Source organism: Macaca nemestrina, chromosome 17, assembly GCF_043159975.1.
Source record: "Macaca nemestrina isolate mMacNem1 chromosome 17, mMacNem.hap1, whole genome shotgun sequence".
NCBI lineage: Eukaryota > Metazoa > Chordata > Mammalia > Primates > Cercopithecidae > Macaca > Macaca nemestrina.
Window position 1 is genome coordinate 68317842 of NC_092141.1, and position 20518 is coordinate 68338359.

At 43.5% G+C, this 20518-nt stretch overlaps 1 protein-coding gene across 1 annotated transcript; it reads right to left on the reverse strand.

Annotated features, from left to right (window-relative positions):
* Nucleotides 1-1977: 1977 nt before the first annotated feature.
* On the reverse strand, nt 1978-14885 carry LOC105468964 (coiled-coil domain containing 43). The gene is made up of 5 exons (XM_011719460.3): nt 14441-14885; nt 8390-8477; nt 6493-6628; nt 4497-4555; nt 1978-2238 (listed from the first exon to the last, which is right to left on the reverse strand). Exons 1-5 carry the CDS (start codon nt 14768-14770, stop codon nt 2051-2053), a joined length of 801 nt encoding a protein of 266 aa, XP_011717762.2. The 5' UTR covers nt 14771-14885; the 3' UTR covers nt 1978-2050.
* Nucleotides 14886-20518: the final 5633 nt, after the last annotated feature.

The following is a 20518-nucleotide window of genomic DNA, read 5'->3' on the forward strand; positions in this document are numbered from 1 at the left end:
AGGCTCTATCATACCCTATCACTACCACCACATAAAGGACTAAGACTGTAATAGTACTTCAAAGGACTTCAAAGCCAGTTTCCTGATGTTCCAAAAAACATGCTAATCTTTCTGATCTAATTCCTACTTCACAAAAAGGAAAATTGAGAAGGGGAATTTATGGATTCTAGGAAGAGATTCCATTAGTGGAATATAAGTTATAGGGCTAATCTAAACAAAGCATAAAATAAAAATCATCGCATTCCTAAGTAACTACTCACACATATTTCATTTCCATGGGTAAGTAGAAGGAATCAAAATAAGTCAGAAGACAGCAATTTAAATAAGATTTATTTTTTTTAAAGGTGGTTATTTTTATTTTTTGCAATGCCACGGTTATAGGAGTGTATAAACAGGTAACACATCTCCTTTTCCTTAACCATGCTTTTTTTCTTAACCTTCTGCACAAAGGTAAAAGTTTTTGTTAATCTCATAGTTAATGGTATAAAACAGAGATTGGCAAACTTTTCCTCCAACAGGTCAGGTAGTAAATATTTTAGGTTTTACAGACCACATTATTTTTTCTTTTATAACTCTTTAAAAATGTAAAAATTGGCCAGGCGCGGTGGCTCACGCCTGTAATCCCAGCACTTTGGGAGGCCAAGGCGGGTGGATCACGAGGTCAGGAGATCGAGACCATCCTGGCTAACACAGTGAAACCCCGTCTCTACTACAAATACAAAAAAATTAGCCGGGTGTGGTGGTGGGCGCCTGTAGTCCCAGCTATTTGGGAGGCTGAGGCAGGAGAATGGCGTGAACCCGGGAGGCAGAGCTTGCAGTGAGCTGAGATTGCGCCACTGCACTCCAGCCTGGGTGACAGAGCAAGACTCTGTCTCAAAAAAAAAAAAAACAAAAAAAAACAGTAAAAATCATTTTTAGTTTGCACCATACAAAAACAGACTGGGCCAAATTCGGCCCGTGGGCAGTAGTTTGCCAACCCCTGGTATAAACTATCTACTTTGTCTTGTCAGAGAAATTGCCGTCCTTAGCTTCTAGACAATCTGCTGCCTGAAGTGGAGAAGGGCCTTGTTTACAATTTAATGTGGTTTGTGACAGAAGTAGAAATGGAGAGCTTCTGCTCACTTTTGATTCTCCCAGTTTTTCCATTCACTCATTCATTCAATAAATTTGTTGAGCACCTACTATGTACACTCTTAAATATCTTGGTGTTAGCAGAGATTTCCAGTGTTTCTTCCTTAAAAGGGTGATTTCTCCAGTTTCTCTAAACCAGGAATTATAATTTCTTAATACTCATGTTTTAGGGAAAAATCAGGATTAAAATATCTACCAGCACTCAAGAGGATACATGATTATACAGAATGAATCTAGCCAACAATGATATCCTTGCACCCAAGAGTGACACAGCCTAGATGAGGGAAAACATGTAACTATCTCTATTTTAAAAGGTACCTCTTTTCCTCCCATAGGCTGAAACTTAAAAAAAAAAAAAAAATCAGATCTAGAACACCCGCCAAATAATTTCTTCCCATTTTCCTAGTTCTGCTGCCATGTTAACATAAAATATGGATGCAGGTAGGGCTCTTCATTAGCTTTCTATTTCAGCCATAAAACAATACTACACTTAACAGCTGAATACTGCCTCCAAAGCAATGTGCATGCCCACATTTTATCTCAGGGAGGGATTGATTATGTTTCTGCTCCTTCAGGATGAAAACTGTTAGCTTTATGAATCCTCCTGCTATTTATCCAAGGTGAGGGAAGACTTTTTAAAGTGGCCAAAAGCACAGGACTTCAGTATTAAAATATAAAGGTGGCCCCCATTCCAGATCTTTGGTACAGTTATCAACTATAATAATCTGATTGCCCACCCCACCAAAACATAGCACATTTTGTAATTAGAAGTGATTGTGATTTTCCTTTTGACCATGTAAACAATAGGGGAAATGCCTTGGAAAACTATTTTGCAATGCACTCTCATTTCTCTTAAATACACAACCAGTTCTCCCTTTGATAATAAGTTCATGGAGGGGAAGAATAGAGTAGGCCAAGGTTATCGCTTTCGCTCCCCTCTCTGTGTCCTTTTCTTTTCCTTTTCCTTGCGCTCCTGCTTGGCTAGTTTGTCTCTCTCCCTCTGCAGCTTGTCCTGTTCCTTCTTCCTTTGGGACTCATCCCGAAGTGAGTCTCGCTCCAGTTTTCGGGCATTAAGGACATCTTCCACATTGGTGTTTCGGAACAGAACTACAGGTGAGTTAAGGGATTAGGGTACAGATCACACAGATCACATCTGCTGTCTTTCTTCATTATACTTATCCTCTCTCCACCTGCTGAGTCCTGAATGGTCTTTACCTAGTCCTAGTCTTTTAAAAAAAAAACCCTTACGTTTATCCTTGGTCTAACAGAGAAATCCTAAAGTTATATTACAAAAGTTTTGAAATGTCCTTTGGAATAAAACTGTTACTCAGATTTATCTAAACATGAATTTTAAAATATTTTATCAAAGAAACAAAAATTAAGAAAACAAAATATTTCATTGAAATGAAATTTCATTCTAGAATAAGTACTTTTATCATTCAATGGCAGAATATTAGAGAATCAAGGCTAGTTTTGGTGAACAGAGTAGTAATGTAACTGGCTAAATGTTTATGTACTTGGCACTGTTAAAATGCCTGAAAAGAGTTAAATAAGATGTTTAACCTTATTAAACTTTATCAATTTGCTTTTGTTCCTAGACTACTAAAGTTGAAGTGAAAACCACGTTCTAATAACCATAAACACTGGATTTATGAGATATAGAAAATGAGTTTAGGCTGGGCGCAGTGGTTCACACCTGTAATCCCAGCACTTTGGGAGGCTGAGGCAGGTAGATCATGAGGTCAGGAGATCGAGACCACCCTGGCTAACAGGTCTCTACTAAAAACACAAACAATTAGCCAGGCATGGTGGCACACATCTGTAGTCCCAGCTACTCGGGAGGCTAAGGCAGAATCGCTTGAACCTGAGAGGCAGAGGTTGCAGTGAGCCGAGATCACGCCACTGCACTCCAACCTGGTGACACAGTGAGACTCCATCTCAAAAAAAAAGAAAATGAGTTTAACAACAGTCATCAACTATAATAATCTGATTGCCCACACCACCACAACATGGCACATTTTGTAACTAGAAGTGATTGGGATTTTCCTTTTGACCATGTAAACAATAGGGGAAATGCCAAAAACTTTACCCTTTATTTCTTAAAACTTTAAAAACAAAACCTGTTAATACTAGATAAGGTTTTCTCCTGAGTAGCTAGGAGTACAGATGTGTACCACAAAGCCTGGCTAATTTTTAATATATATATTTTTTTCCTTGTAGAGACAGGGTCTCACTATGCTGCCAGGCTGGTCTTGAACTCCTGGACTCAAGTGATCCTCCCACCTCGGCCTCCCAAAGTGCTGGGATTATAAGTGTGAGCCCTTGTGCCCAGCCATCAGCACAAATGTTTCAATATGTCCATATTTTTAGCTTAAAGTGTTTGGTGTTCGTGGGCCGGGTACAGTGGCTCACGCCTGTAATCCCGGTACTTTGGGAGGCTGAGGCGGGCAGATCACAAGGTCAAGGAGATGAAGAACATCCTGGCTAACATGGCAAAACCTCGTCTCTACTAAAAATACAAAAATTAGCCAGTCATGGTGGCGCGCACCTGTAGTCCCAGCTACTCAGGAGGCTGAGGCAGGAGAATCACTTTAACCCAGGAAGCGGAGGCTGCAGTGAGCCGAGATCACACCACTGCACTCCAGCCTGGGCAACAGAGCGAGACTCTGTCTCAAAAAAAAGAAAAAAAAAGTGTTTAGTGTTTGTATTATCTGACAAATCATAAGGTTTTTGAGGAAAAAGAGAAAATTTCAACATTATTTTATTATTTTTTGAGACACAGTTTCACTCCCATATCCCAGGCCAGAGTGCAGTGGCAAGATCTTGGTTCACTGCAGCCTTGACTTCCTGGGCTCAGGTGATTCTCCCAACTCAGCCTCAGGCACGTGCCACCACACCTGGCTAATGTTTTGTATTTTTTTTTTTTTAGTAGAGACAGGGTTTCACCATGTTGCCCAGGCTGGTCTCGAACTCCTGGGCTCAAACGATCTACCCGTCTCAGCTTCCTAAAGTGCCAGGACTACAGGTGTAAGCCATCATGCCTGACCTCAATATTATTTTAATTTTCTCCATAATGCTGGGCAACTCAGAGCTATATTCCTATATACAGGAAGTACAGATTTTTATTTTCCCTTAGAAATCCTTCCTCCAAACTAATCCCTTTACAGTACTTGTTAAAGTGTTTTCTCTGGGGAAAGTTCTTGCTAAACTGACTATCTAGGACTGTCCTAGGAATGGGGCTTCCAATGCTAGCATGACATACGTTCCTGAAGGTAAAAGGGAGCTGCCAGCAATGACTGCAAAATAAAAACTGATCTCAAGAGGACTCTATGGAGAAACACATGGGGAGGGACCCAGAAGGATACGTTTGTCAGAACCAATGTTCATTGTGGTAGCACCTGAATCATCCTTCTCATCTGCTTCAGTAAGTGATGTTAAGGAAAGTCAGATGGAAAACAACAGTTGGCACATCCCAACCTAACATTAGAAAACATTCAATAGACTGGTAAGTAGGAAAAGCACACTGAATGGAGGGAGCACATTCTCAGGGATATGGCGATAAACCCAGGAGATTCATCTTTGGAAACCTCAACTTAGGAAAGATTGATGTATCTTCCATAAGGTCCTTTTCTTGGAGGCTGAAAAGAAACTTAAGTGGTCTGGGTGGATTGCCACATTACCTGGAAGCCAGATGACCTCTAAACAGTGGTTCTCAAAGTGTGGTTCACAAAACCCCCAGGAATGTATTAGAAATACACATTCTTGGGACCTATGCCAAACCTACTAAATTGTGGGTGAAACCCAGCAATCTGTGTTTTAACAAGTCCTCCAGGAGAACTACTGCTTTAAAATTTCTTTTCTAGCTCAAGATGAGAAATTATGTCACCAGAACCATAGATCTGCCAACCCTGGCAAGAAAACTCATAAGAAAAACTCAGAAGAGAGGCCGGGCATGGTGGCTCACGCTTGTAACCCCAGCACTTTGGGAGGGCGAGGCAGGCAGATCATGAGGTCAGGAGATTGAGACCAGCCTGGCTAACATGCTGAAACCCTGTCTCTACTAAAAATACGAAAAATTAGCTGTGTGTGGTGGCACGCGCCTATAGTCCCAGCTACTCTGGAGGCTGAGGCAGGAGAATAGCTTGAACCCGGGAGGTAGAGGTTGCAATGAGCCAAGATTGTGCCACTGCACTCCAGCCTAGGTGACAGAGTGAGACTCCATCTCAAAAAAGATTAAAAAAATAATAATAATAAAAACAAATAAATAAAAAGAGAGAAACTGACTCCAAAGAGCCCAAGAATTCTTTCCTAAACTAGTGATTACACAGCTGACATTTCTGGTATGATGTCCGCTGCATAATATGCCACATACTTCAAGTAGGCTCAGTAAGCAAAGCATTTCCTAAATAAGTATGAAATTCACAGGGAACTAAACCTGCCCCTACTGGCAACACTTTCTTTTTGCACAGTTCCCAAATTCCAGATTTATTCTGGTATTACTTTAGGGGTTCAGCCTTACTTTTAACTACCTGGTCACATAAGAAAGAAAAGAGTCAAACTGCTCTAAATTTAGAGAATCTTTCACCCAAAAATACCCAGGTTCTAGTCCTGGTTTTGCCACTAATCTTCTGAATGCCTCTGATCACCCATTCATCTGTTGGTGTCTCAGTTCCCTTAATGACTGGGAAAGAACATAAAGATGGATTATACTACACTGTATAAAAAAATATTATATGAATATAAAGAATTACAGCTATATTGTATTTTCTGAAAGCACAATATAAATGAACTATTAAGACATTATTTGTTTTACACCATAGTTTTCTGGAATATACTGATTGTGTGTTGAAAAATATAAGTCCAGGCCGGGCGCGGTGGCTCAAGCCTGTAATCCCAGCACTTTGGGAGGCCGAGACGGGCGGATCACGAGGTCAGGAGATCGAGACCATCCTGGCTAACACAATGAAACCCCGTCTCCACTAAAAATACAAAAAAATTAGCCAGGCGTGGTGGCGGCGCCTGTAGTCCCAGCTACTCGGGAGGCTGAGGCAGGAGAATGGCGGGAACCCGGGAGGCGGAGCTTGCAGTGAGCCGAGATCGCGCCACTGCACTCCAGCCTGGGCGACACAGCGAGACTCGGCCTCAAAAAAAAAAAAAAAAAAAAAAAAGAAAAATATAAGTCCAGTATCAACTAATCGAGTATCACTCCACATACCCACAAAGGGCTATAGATTACTGCCATTTTAGAGGGGAAAATTAAGCTACAGAGGAGGATTAGCAACTTGCCAAAGGTCACTGTAAACCCACAAATATGTCTGGCTTGAGCTTTAGGGAATGGTACCGAGACTCCAGAAAGGATATTCCTCTTCATCTGTCACATCAGCATACTGGGCCAGGAGGGCAGCTTTTCTCTGCTTCTCCTCTTCTGACACCATCCTTGGCTTTACCACAATTTGTGCCTGCTTCTCAATTAGGGTGGCAATGGCCTGTACTTCATCTGGGAGGTGGTGGAAGGAAGGAAGAACAAGGATGTATGAGAGAGAACAAGCTCACTGAACCACTAGTCCACACAGGCAGCACTTGTACTAAAGACATTGGTATCTGCTGCCTCCTTAGAGCCCGGCAGTTCAAAGGACATGGCTCAGGGCCATTGAGAAAGGAAAGGAAAGGCCATGCAGGCCAAGCTTTGTATCCATCTTCAATCAGAGCAGCCCTGATTTTACTTGTTTCATATACTGAAATTCTGCTGCCTTAAAAAAAAAAAAAAAAAAAGGTTGAAAAGCACTGCATTAGAACCACAGAAAACTAAGCCTCTAAACACTCAACTTCCTCCCCCTGGCATCTCAAAAACCTAAGCAGGAATCTAAAATCAACTTAAGCTGGTCCCATTTATGTTTCTGATTATGCCAGGTAGAATTCTTAGATTAAGAATATTTTGGCATACCATAAAATAAAATCAACTAGTAAGTTCTCCATTCTCAAGAAAAGGAAGCAATGGTGTAAAATAGTAGTTCTCACCTTTGGCTGCACATTAGAATCACCTATAGGAGGCCTGGCGCGGTGGCTCAAGCCTGTAATCCCAGCACTTTGGGAGGCCGAGACGGGCGGATCACGAGGTCAGGAGATCGAGACCATCCTGGCTAGCACGGTGAAACCCCGTCTCTACTAAAAAATACAAAAAACTAGCCGGGCGAGGTGGCGGCGCCTGTAGTCCCAGCTACTCGGGAGGCTGAGGCAGGAGAATGGCGGGAACCTGGGAGGCGGAGCTTGCAGTGAGCCGAGATCCGGCCACTGCACTCCAGCCTGGGCGACAGAGCGAGACTCCGTCTCAAAAAAAAAAAAAAAAAAGAATCACAGAATCACCTATAGGAGCTTTTAAAAAATACAAATGCCTGGGCCCTAACCCAGGTACATTAAGTGATTCTAATATACAGCCCAAACTGAGAACCAACAGTGTACAGAGTTCAGAATCTTTCCAAATTTGGCTTTTATGTTTTGAGTTTTCTGTAGCTAACCTACCATCCTAGCGGTGAGTATATTCGCCCATTTCTTTTCCATTTTAAAGGATAAAGTGTTTAGCTGAATAAAGCCAAATACCAACCATAATTTGTGTTATGAAATGACAACATGAGGCAGGGCGCAGTAGCTCACGCCTGTAATCTCAGCACTTTGGGAGGCTGAGGTGGGCGGATCACATGAGGTCAGGAGTTCAAGACCAGCCTGGTCAACATGGTGAAACCCCCATCTCTACTAAAAACACAAAATTTAGCCAGGCATGGTGGCATGCGCCTGTAGTCCCAGGTACTCACGAGGCTGAGGCATGAGAATTGCTTGAACCTGGGAGGCAGCCGTTACAGTGAACCGAGATTACACCATTGCACTCCAGCCTGGGTGACACAGCAAGACTCTGCCTCAAAAAAAGAGACAACATGAAAAAAGTAGGAAGTGGTAAAAATATAGTTGACTCTATACCTGCAATGCAAATCTACAAGAAGCAGTGGAAAGAAGATGAAAAACAAAAAGTGAAAAAATACAATGAAGATAACTGTGGTCAGTTGAAATGGAAAAATACAAAAAAAGAAAAGGAAGCCAGTGTTCAGTAAAGAGTTAACACAGGCTGCTGGGTGTTTGCCAGTGTGCACTATCTTTGGGAAAATGAGCATCCAAGGGGAAAATGAAAATATCTCTCCCTAACAGCTATACAGTCAAGGCTGCCGGAAAATGCTCTGGAGGTTAAACATAGAAACTCTGACTCTACCTTCTTTTTTCACTTTGGTGACAACATTCTGAGTTTCTGACCATCGTTCCACAATCTCCTTGCAGATATTAAGGAGGGAATCTTCTTCCTAGTTGGAAAAGCAGACCAATTAATTTCCTGAAGGAGCCCTCAAAAACAATAACAACCTCAAAAAAGCCTATGAAGAAAGCACAGCTCTCCTTGCTGTGAAATTATGAAAGAGTCTGGGAGCCACAATAGAGTATGTTTCTTTTCTGAGGCTCTGGACACAGAATTAATCCTGCTTGTGTGTCCCAGAACCCACACCTCCTACATCAAGAACAGCCACTCCATCCTGATAAGCTCCAAGGGAAGATTCATACCAACTCAGGGCAGCCTTCCTTATTCTCTGTTAAAATATTTTATTTATTTTATTTTTAATTGACAAATAATAACTGTATATATTACATATATATGTAGGGTACCCTGTGATGTCTCAATATATGTTCACATTGTAGAATAATTAAATCAAGCTAACTAACAGATCTATTACCTCACATATTTCTCATTTTTTGGGTGATGAAAACATTTAAGGCTGGGTGCAGTGGCTCACACCTGTAATCCCAGCACTTTGGGAGACTGAGGAGGGTGGATCACTTGAAGCTGGGAGTTTGAGACCAGCCTGGCCAACGTGGTGAAACCCCGTCTCTAGTAAAAATACAAAAATTAGCCGGGTGTGGTGGCACATGCCTGTAATCACAATACTCAGGAGGCTGAGGCACAAGAATAACTTGAACCCAGGAGGCAGAGGTTGTAGTGAGCCGAGATCGTGCCACTGCACTCCAGCCTGGGAGACAGAGTGAAACTCCATCTCAAAAAAAAAGAAAGAAAACATTTGAAATGTACTCTTTTAGTAATTTTGAAGTATACAATGCATTATTTTTTATTTATTATTATTACTTTTTAGAGACAGGGTCTCACTCTGTTACCCAGGTTGGAGTGCAGTGGTGCAATCACAGCTCACTGTAACCTCAAACTCCTGGGCTCAAGCAATTCTCCTGCCTCAGCCTCTCAAGTAGCTAGGACTGCAAGCATGTGCTACCACACCTGGCTAATTGAGTGTTTGTTTGTTGTTTTTTTTAAGAGATGGGGTCTCACTATCTTACCCAGACTGGTCTCCAACTCCTGACCTCAAGCAATCCTCCCATCTTGGCCCCCCAAAGTGTTGGGATTACAGGCCTGAACCACCATATCCAGTCGATTATTACTTATTATACTCACCATTCTATGTAACAGATCACTATATTCCTTCTGTCTAACTGCAATTTTGTACCCTTTGATCAACAATCTTCCCTTTTCCCATCCACCTCCAATTCTTTTGGAGCAAAAACCTGTTCCCTAAGTCAAAACTCCTCTGTGAAATATTCCTTGGCTGATGTATACAATTCAGAACCTTCCCTAAGGTTATCAACTTTCATGCTAGATCATATCCATTAGCTTGCTGACATATAATAAAGAGGAGATACATGAGGAAATGGTCTCTTGTCCAGCCTTCCCGCTGTCCATTTTAGAGAAGCATACATATTCTGTGTACCAACCAATCTCCCTCCTCAGCATGGTATAACAAAAATCTTGTCTTTAGTGTTAGAGATACTTAAGTTCAGATCCTGGATCTGTGAGGAAGTTTCTTAACTTTGTGATCTTCACATTCTCCCAGGATTTTACTGAGGATAAATGAAAATGTATACATATGCCTACCCTACTTGTCAAAGAGCAGGCATCTAATAAACACGAGCATTTCCCTCCATCTTCATTACGGCTGCATTCCCCACCTTCACGTTCTGCCTCTCAGGGCAAGCTGTCAGCGTTCACATTTATTAAGCACCTACCATGTGCCAGGCACTGTTCTAAAAGCTTTACATGAGAACTCTAAATTCTTAAAATAATGCCATTAAGTTTTACTCTCAATTTACAGAAGAAGAAACCAAAGCACAGAGGTTAATTACCTTGCCCAAGGTCTTACAAGTAATAATGGATTAAACACAATTTGAACCCCAGCAGTTTGGCTTAGAGCCCATGCTCTTTTTTTTTTTTTTTTTTTTTTTTTTTTGTGAGACGGAGTCTCACTCTGTTGCCCAGGCTGGAGCGCAGTGGCGCAATCTCGGTTCAATGCAAGCTCTGCCTCCCAAGTTCACGCCATTATCCTGCCTCAGCCTTCTGAACTGGGACTACAGGTGCCCACCACCATGCCCGGCTAATTTTTTGTATTTTCAGTACAGACGGGGTTTCACCATGTTAGCCAGGATGGTCTTGATCTCCTGACCTTGTGATCTGCCCACCTTGGCCTCCCAAAGTGCTGGGATTACAGGTGTGAGCCACCGCGCCTGGCCGAGCCCATGTTTTTAACCATTATACATACCATCTCCCAAAGAAAAGTGGAGAGTCAGAACACAGACTTATTATGTATATCCTTATTTTGTACCCAACAAAGGATTTCTTCCTCTGCCCTGCATCCTTTTAGCATATATGCTAGACACACAGAACTTACTTGGTCCAGAGTTTCAATAGTTCATGGGTTTTCCCCAAACCCCACCAGCAAGAAAAGCAAAGGAAGAGAAAAAGAAAAAAGGATGAGAAACTGGTACAGCTCTTTTAAAATCCCCCACCAAAAGAAAAAGAATGGCAGGAAAAGGAGCAGCAGAGAGGCAAAAGAGAACAAGAACTCTTAGAGGACAAAGTGGTTTATTTCCTCAGTCTCCTCATCCAAATCAAAGTAGTTCAATCATCCATTCCTTCATTTATTTACACAGAAGGTGTCTGCTATGTTCAAGGCACTAAGAGGAAAGTTTATCCTACTTACAATACTCCTTTTTCCCTAGCACTTATCACTTTGTAACATACTATATAATTTACTAGTAATGCTTTTCCGTGCTAGAATGTAACCACATGAGGGCAGGAATTTCTATCTGTTTTATTCCTTGAAGTGCCCCAAGCACTTAGGGCAGTGCCTGGCATACAGTAATCCATCAATAAAAATTTGATAAATCAATCAATCAACCAATACAAGTACTGTTGAAGAGAAGGACGATAGAAAGCTTTTGTTTACTGTTTATTTGCTCCTAACTATATGCCACTGTTCTTGAATTTTACCTCAGATTATTGCTAACAAACTTCTTAATTCCTCATATTAAATCCTAGCCCAAGTCAAGCACAGAGGCTCACATCTGTAATCCCAGCACTTTGGGAGGCCAAGGCAGGAGGATCTCTTGAGTCCAGGAGCATAAGACCACCCTGGGTAACATGGCAAAACCCTGTCTCTACAAAAAAAAAAATTTTTTTTTAATTAGCCAGGCATGGCTGGGCATGGTGGCTCACGCCTATAGTCCCAGAACTTTGGAAGACTGAGGTGGGTGGATCACTTGAGGTCAGGAGTTTGAGACCAGCCTGGTCAACATGGTGAAACCCCATTTCTACTAAAAATACAAAAATTAGCCAGGCATGGTGGCGTATGCCTGTAATCCCAGCTACTCGGGAGGCTGAGAATCACTTGAACCCAGGAGGAGAAGTTACAGTGAGCCGAGATCTTGCCACTGCACTCCAGCCTGGGTGACAGAGTGAGACTCTGTCTCAAAAAATAAAACATAAAACATAAAAAAAAAGTGAGCCAGGCATGATATGTGATGGCAGGTGCCAGTAGTCCTAGCAGCTTGGGAGGCTGACGGGGGTGGGGAGGATTGCTTGAGTCCAGTCATTCAAGGGTACAGTGAGTTATAATCACATTACTATAACAGAGCGAGATTCTGTCTCTTAAAAAAGAAAAAAAGGAAAACTAATGTTTACCTTTATCAACAGAAACAGCTCCAAATGATGATGGACTGATCAAGAAGCTGGTACCAAGAAGTATCAAAGTCATTTCAACAGCTTCATGGAGTGTTTAGAAACTTCCCAGCCGTAAATAAAAACTAACTTAAATTGCTTGCCTCCTTCTCTTTCCCCCTGTAATCTGTAATGTTGTGGTCCAAAAAAAGAATTGATTCCACTGTCTTGTATTTCCAGTGAACTTCCGAGCTGCCTCACAAGCTGTGTTAAAGTTTTCCCATTTATAAGCCAATCTTGCCAGAAGAGGCTCTGGAACTCAAATGGGTTACTGCCAGAAGAATCTGGGACAGCTGCACTAGTGTTATGTTTCAACCATGTACCCAATCTATGAACTGCTTCCACCAAATGTGAGTGATTTTTTCCTAGCACTTGTTTCCGCTTTCATGAAACACTTTTGGATTTGAAAATGTTTTCTGCCTTCTACCCTTTAAAAAAAAATGAGGTATGTATATGTATATTTATATCTATATATATTTATAGTAATTATTTTCTTTTTTTTTTTTTTTTTTTTTTTTTTGAGACGGAGTCTCGCTCTGTCACCCAGGCTGGAGTGCAGTGGCCGGATCTCAGCTCACTGCAAGCTCCGCCTCCCGGGTTCACACCATTCTCCGGCCTCAGCCTCCCGAGTAGCTGGGACTACAGGCGCCCGCCCCCTCGCCCGGCTAGTTTTTTTTTTTATTTCTTAATAGAGACGGGGTTTCACCGTGTTAGCCAGGATGGTCTCGATCTCCTGACCTCGTGATCCGCCCGTCTCGGCCTCCCAAAGTGCTGGGATTACAGGCTTGAGCCACCGCGCCCGGCCCTATTTTCTTAGAGAAAAAAAAAATTGACAAGGTCTTACTCTGTCACCCAAGCTGGAGTGCAGTGGCACAATCACAGCTCACTGCAGCCACAACCACCTAGGTTCAAGTGATCCTCCCACTTCAGACTCCTGAGTAGCTGGGACTACAGGTATGCACCACCATACCCGGCTAATTTTTTAAATTTTTTTTGTAGAGACAGGGTCTTGCTATGTTGCCCAGTCTGGTCTGGAAATCTTGGCCTCAAGCAATCCACCCGCCTCAGCCTCCCAAAGTGGTGAGATTACAAGCATGAGCCACTGTGCCCATCTCATAGTACATTTTGATTCTCTTTATTACTAGCCTCTCAAAATTCATTTTGAGAATAACAAAGAATCCATTTTCCTAACCTGTTCATTGTAATAAATGCCAGAGGATAAAGCCTTTGATGGACAGACAGGTGGCTCTCACAGTAGCAGTCAGGTATCCAGGATCTCCTCTAATCCATGAATGCAGAGGCAACTCTAGCTTCTACAGCATTTAGTGATGATTCAAGTAAATTTTATTTTTAAGCTTGTATTTAAAAGGAAACAATTTGTTAGACAGCCACAGGTAGCACCTGCAACCAATTTAATCTGTAATAACCAGTCTAATAAGTGTGTATGTTGGAGGTGTGGGAAGTGAAGATGAAGGCAGCAGAAATGATAGGTTGAAAAAGTGGACATCTGGGTGACTTACTATGTAAACATAGCTTAAAGTACACATTTCTGAATACCTTGCTTCTAATAGGCTAACGACTGAGTTTGCCTCTCTTCGTTAAAGCTCTGATCTCTCTCATACCCTCCTTCCCACCACCAATGATTACTGTAAATACCGTAATGGATCAAGCACGACGTTTGCTTCAGTTCTGCGTGGGCATGAAAAGACTTCTACCACCAGCTTACCTTTTACGGACTCCTACATCCAAATAAGAATCAAAAGGGCACTTCCTGCAGGCTTTTGTCATGGGACGGCTCTGGGAACTGCCTTGTAATAGGCACAGACCTGCCAAGAGCATTTTAATACCCCCAGTGAACACTGTAAACGGATGGAAATGGAATTGGTCGTCAGATATTTATGATAACATTCCCATTATGACATCTCAATGCCTTCGGAAGAACCCTCCTGGGCTCACTCACAAGCATCGGAGAGGGCCTTGTCCCCAAGAATATGAGAAAGCCCTTCCTTCCTCTCTGTGTACCTGCAGCTTTCAGGCTTCCCACACCTGGTTGGGGAGCAACCTCCTTCCCCCGCCGCCCAGATAGCAGAGGAGTATACCTCTCCCAGGTGAGACCACTGAGCCTCTGGGATACCCGGTAGGGGACGGTGGGTGCAAAGTACTGACAGGTCCTCAGATGCTGGCCAGAGGCTGTAGGAATGTGTCCAGGCTACTCACCAGGAAAGCAGAGAGGATCCCCTGAAGAGCGTCCAGCTTCTCTTCTTCCTCCTCCTCCCGCAGGACACCCAAGATGTAGGCTCCGTAAACGGCTCGGTCCACTCCCAGTGCCTCCAACCGTCCGTCCAGCCAGGAGCCAAACCCGCCGCCTCCGCCTCCGCCATCGCCTTCGCCAGGGGCTACCGCGGCCACTTCGCTGGGCGCCGCCATCTTGGGGTCAGGGTCCTGCCAGCCCCTGGGGCGCCTACCGCACTGCCTGACGGGCCGCGCCGCAGGTCCACGGCGCATGCCTGAAGAGGGAGCCCAGGGCCGTATGTGCGGAGAGCGCATCCCAGGCAGTCGGTGCCGGCTGGCTTGAGAATTTTGTGCTTTCTGGATGAAGCGAGTCTTCGCATACTTGCGGTCGCGTGATCTCACAAGATCCTTGGCGTGTGAGTATTCTTAACAGACTCATTCTACAGTTCGGGAAGTTGAGAGAGGTTCAGTAATTTGGCCAAAGTCACGCGGCTAATAACTACCCAGGACTGGAGCTCAGCGTGGATTCCAGCGCTTCCTCCATCCGACCGAGCTGCCTTCCCCGCGCACTCAGGGGATGCTAACCGCCCACTCCCACACAGTTGTCTAGCAGGAACCTCCTGACCGCCCGGAATACCCTCGTCGCTACCGACGGCTACCACCTTCACCCCTACAAGCCCTTTACCGTCAGAGTAAAGGTTGCAGAAAACCTTCCCTCGTTCCATGGTAGGCATTCAGTAAATAAACAGTCAACCTCAAGTCATTTCTTCCACTCACTCATTGATACAACGCATGCACGGGACTATTCTTTGGGAGCCTACCCCACCCTCTGCCAGGCACTGTGCCAAGAGCTTTTCATGCGTTATCTCTTGTAATCCTCCCTACAGCCCTGTGGGGAGATGCTTTTATTGTCCACATTTTAAAGATAACGAGACAGGCTGGGCGCCGTGGCTCAAGCCTGTAATCCCGGCAGTTTGGGAGGCCGAGGCGGGTGGATCACCTGAGGTCAGGAGTTCGAGACCAGCCTAGCCAACATGGTGAAACCCCGTCTCTAGTAAAAATACAAAAATAAGGCCGGGCGCGGTGCCTCACTCCCGTAATACCGGCACTTTGGAAGGCCGAGGTGGGCGGCTCTCCCGAGGTCGGGACTTCCAGACCAGCCTGACCAAAATGGAGAAACCCCCTTCTCTACTAAAAATACAAAATTAGCCAGGCGTGGCGGCACATGCCTGTAATCCCAACCTGGGAGGCTGAGGCGGGAGAATCGCTTGAACCCAGGAGGCGGAGGTTGTGGCAAGCGAGATCGTGTCATTGGACTCCAGCCTGGGCAACAAGAGCGAAACTCCATCTCAAAAAGAAAGAAAGAAAGAAAGAAAGCCAGGTGTGGTGGCGCGGGCCTGTAATCCCAGCTACTCAGAATCGCTTGAACCTGGAAGGCGGAGGTTGCAGTGAGCCAAAATCGCGCCACTGCACTCCAGCCTGAGCGACAGTGAGACTCTCTCAACAAAACAAAACAGAACACTAAAGATAAGGAGACAGATATGGAGAGAGTCACACAACTAGAGGGCGCCTAATCAGTGGCAAGAACTCTTCTTTGGCAGAGGTATGAGAGCCTCAGCTGACGGCAAAACACCTGGCTCTGGGCTGGCATGAATTACCCAAGAATTTGGTTGGCTTTACCTGAAGTACAGAGGAAGCTGGCAAGGTCCTGGCTAACTCCTTCCTCAAATATGTACTGGGTACCTTCAGTATGGCATTGTTGCTGGCACTGAAAACACAAAAATGAATGTCACAAAATGTATGTCCTCAAGGGACATACGTCAATCTTCAATCTAGTAGGAACAGACATGTTTAAACAAATGATGACAATATAGTGATAGTTTTAATGGAGCTTTATCTAGCGGAGGTTGCAGTAGGATGCCTAGAAGATTGAGTTAACTTTGCCTGTTGGAGTGGAGTTGGAAACTGGTAGGGAGAGGGTCGTAGGAAATCCAGGAAGGCTTCCCAATGGAGATGATGCTTGAACTTTCTTGAAGAATGGTAGGAGTTCTTTACGCAAAGGGAGTGGAGGGAAAACGGGGGCAGATCCAGATGCAGGGGAACAAAGGCTTGCTCAGGGGCCTCCAGAGAGTCATGTATGGCTTGAGCTACAGGGTTCAAATAGAAGATATTCAGAGGATAACAACAAAAAGAGAAGGAAAGGAGTTTGTATACTTTGCAGAGGTCCTCTTATTGCAGAGGTCTACCCTTAGTGGCTTTGGGATTATGTAAATGAATGGACACTAAATGAATGGCACAGATACAAATGTAGAAATACAGCAGAGTGTGAATTTTAATCGTGTGGTTTCTGTGTGCTCTCTGAGTTAGACAGAATGTGACACTAATGGAGTCAGAGGCCAGAGTCAGCCTACAAAGGCTTGCCTCTTTTTCAAGTCCTCAGGTATTCTTTCTAATCTAGTAGCTGTCTTGCATGTGGGGTTTGTCAGTTCACAGACCTGGGTGCCGTCGTGTCTCAAGGATCATAGTTGGTCAGTGCAGAGCCCCCAAACCAGAAAAACCTCACAAAATTTTTTTTTTAGAAATACAGCCTTACAAGAAGTTTCAAAAATGGTACATAGAGTCCTGCACACCTTCACCCAGTTTCCCCCAATAGTAACATCAAACATAAAGACGATATAATAGTAAATCAGGAAATTGATACAGGTATAATACAATAAGGTGTTTTTGGTTTTTGTTTTGAGGCGGAGTCTCACTGTTGTCGCCCAGACTGGAATGCAGTGGTATGATCTCGGCTCACTACAACCTCTGTCTCCTGGGTCAAACAATTCTCCTGCCTCAGCCTCCCGTGTAGCTGGGATAACAAGCACGCAGTACAACACCCGGCTAATTTTTTTCCTATTTTTAGTAGGATGGGGTTTTGCCATGTTGGCCAGGCTAGTCTCGAACTGCTGACCTCAGGTGATGCACCCACTTCGGCATCCCAAAGTGCTGGGATTACAGGCATGAGCCACCACACCCAGCAATAATGCAGTAAGGTTTTTTGAAAGCATCAACAGGCTTCTCAAAAACTGAATGAAGGTACTCCAGACCCTAAATTTTAAGAATATCCTCAATGGCTATTTTACTACAAAAGTAACAATAGCTCATGCTTTAAAAAATATTATATAAGGCTGAGTGCGGTGGCTCATAATACCAGCACTTTGGGAGGCCAAGGAGGGTAGATCAGCTGAGGTCAGGAGTTCGAGACCAGCCTGGCCAACTGGTGAAACCCTGTCTCTACTAAAAAAATACAAAAAAATTAGCCGGGTGTTGTGGTGGGTGCATGTAATCCCAGTTACTTGGGAGGCTGAGGCAGGAGAATTGCTTGAACCTGGGAGGTGGAGGTTGCAGTGAGCCGAGATCACGCCGTTGTACTCCAGCCTGGGCAACAAGGACAAAACTCTGTCTCAAAAAAAAAAAGAAAAAATTATATAAATGGACAAGTGACAAATGGAAAGCTTACAAAAAATAAAATACGCAAATTAAGATTGCAGTGAAATACCACATCTGCTTTTCAGATCAAAAAAGTCTGATAATATGCTGTATTGAACTGTGTTTGGGTAAAGACGTTGGAAAATGTTGGAGCAGAAAGTAAATGGATCTGGTCTTGTTGGAGGACTGTTTGTTTGAAAAGACCCAGCATTTCTGCTTCTGGGAATTTGTTCATAAGTTATTTATTTATTTTTATCTTTACTTGTAGTAAAATATAAAATTTGCCATCTTAACCATTTTTAAGTATACAGTTTAACAGTGTTAAGTATTATTTTTAAATTTTTGGGTTTAAACCGGGCGTGGTATCTCATGTCTGTAATCCCAGCACTTAGGGAGGCCAAGGCAGGTGGATCACCTGAGGTCAGGAGTTCAAGACCAGTCTAGCCAATATGGCAAAATTCCGTCTCTACTAAAAATATAAACATTAGCCAGGTGTAGTAAGGCATGCCTATAGTCCCAACTACTCGGCTACTTGAGAGGCTGAGGCAGGAGGATCGCTTGAATCCAGGAGACAGAGGTTGCAGTGAGTTGAGATAATGCCACTGCATTCCAGCCTGGGCAACAGAGTGAGACCCTGCCTCAAAAAAAGAAAAAAAATTTGATTTAATATTTTGTATAATGGCCAGGCACGCTGGCTTACACCTGTAATCTCAGCACTTTGGGAGGCTGACAAGGGAGGATTGCTTGAGGCCAGGAGTTCAAGACTAACCTGGGCAACATAATGAGACCCCAGCTCTACCAAAAAAAAAAAAAAAAAAAATGTGGTGGTGCATGTCTTTTGTCCTGCCTACTCAGGAGGCTGAGGCAAGAGGATCACTTGAGCCCAGGAGCTCAAAGTTACAGTGAGCTATGATGATGCCACTGCATTCTAGCCTGAACAACAAAACAAAACCCTGTCTTTAAAAAATAAAACTGTACATTTGTGTAGAATAACATATTTCTAAGGATATTTGTTGCAGTGAAGCTTTCTGTAGTAAAATAATAGTCTACATTTTATGTATATGAGACTGGTTCAAAAAGTCTGGTAGCCACACAAAGAAGTATTGTGCAGCTGTAAAAAAAAAAATGAACAAAGAGGCCGGGTGCAATGGCTCGTGCCTGTGGTCCCAGCACTTTGGGAGGCTGAAGCAGGTGGATCACCTGAGGTCAAGAGTTCGAGACCAGCCTGACCAATTAAAAATACAAAAATTAGCTGGGCATGGTGGCAAACACCTGTAATCCCAGCTACTTGGGAGGCTGAGGCAGGAGAATCGCTTGAATCCGGGAGGCAGAGGTTGCAGTGAGACGAGATCATGCCATTGCTCTCCAGCCTGGGATACAGAGCAAGACTCTGTCTCAAAAAAAAAAAAAGAAAAAGAAAAAGAAAAAAAAAGCTCTTTATGCACTGACATGTGTCAAAGTTCAAGATACATTGTTTAAAAAGTACAGATCAACAATGTGTAATGTTTGCCACCATCACTATTTAAAAAGAAGGTAGAGTAGGGTAGAGTAATACATGTACATATGTGTCCTTGTATGTGCATAGAATATCTCTGGAAAGATACACCAGGGATGTGTGAGGATGGTTGTCACTGAGGAGGAGAACTCAAGGAGATTGGTTTTGAGCTGTTATATTTATTTACTTTGTATCTTTTTTTAAAGAAAGCAAATTTGAAGCCCTCTCTCCAACCTCATTTTCTTCCCTCTCTCCCCACATGTAACTACTATTCCTGAATTTGGTGTTTATCTTCTTCTTGAATTTTTTAAACATAGTACACGTTACTACATATATAATACATATCACAACATATGGATGTATCCATAATATATCACATTGGTGTGCATGCTGTACTTTTCATTCTGCAATGTGCTTTTTCACTCAAGGTTGTTTAAAATATTTACCCACGTTGGGCCAGGCGCAGTTGTAATCCCAGCACTTTGGGAGGCCGAGGCGGGCAGATCAACTGAGGTCAAGAGTTCGAGACCAGCCTCACCAATATGGTGAAACCCCATCTCTACTAAAACTACAAAAATTAACTGGGCGTGGTTGTGCACACCTGTAATCCCAGCTACTCAGGAGGCTGAGGCAGGAGAATAGCTTGAACCTGAGAGGCGGAGGTTGCTGTGAGCCAAGACTGCGCCACTGCACTCCAGCCTAAGTGATAGAGCAAGACCCTGTCTCAAAAAAAAAAAAAAAAAAAAAAGTGAGATATATATATATATATGGCGGGGCACGGTGGCTCACGCCTGTAACCCTAGCACTTTGGGAGGCCAAGTAGGCGGATCACCTGCGGTCAGGAGTTGGTGACAAGCCTGACCAACATGGAGAAACCCCATCTCTACTAAAAATGCAAAATTAGCCAGGTGTGGTGGCACATGCCTGTAATCCCAGCTACTTGGGAGGCTGAGAGAGGAGAATCGCTTGAACCCAGGAGGTGGAGGTTGCAGTGAACTGAGATCACGCCATTGCCCTCCAGCCTGGGCAACAAGAGCTAAACTCTGTCTCAAAAAAAAAATAATAATAATAATTATATATATATATAAAATATGTGT

What these genes read in the sequence shown, in the direction of transcription:
- LOC105468964 (XM_011719460.3), bottom strand. Translation starts at nt 14,770, where the DNA reads ATGCGCTCTCCGCACATACGGCCCTGGGCTCCCTCTTCAGGCATGCGC. An exon ending in CACCAAAGTGAAAAAAGAAG is followed by an intron (nt 6,629 to 8,389) that starts GTAGAGTCAGAG and finishes ACCACCTCCCAG; the next exon opens with ATGAAGTACAGGCCATTGCC. An exon ending in GAACATTGGTTCTGACAAAC is followed by an intron (nt 2,239 to 4,496) that starts GTATCCTTCTGG and finishes ACTCACCTGTAG; the next exon opens with TTCTGTTCCGAAACACCAAT.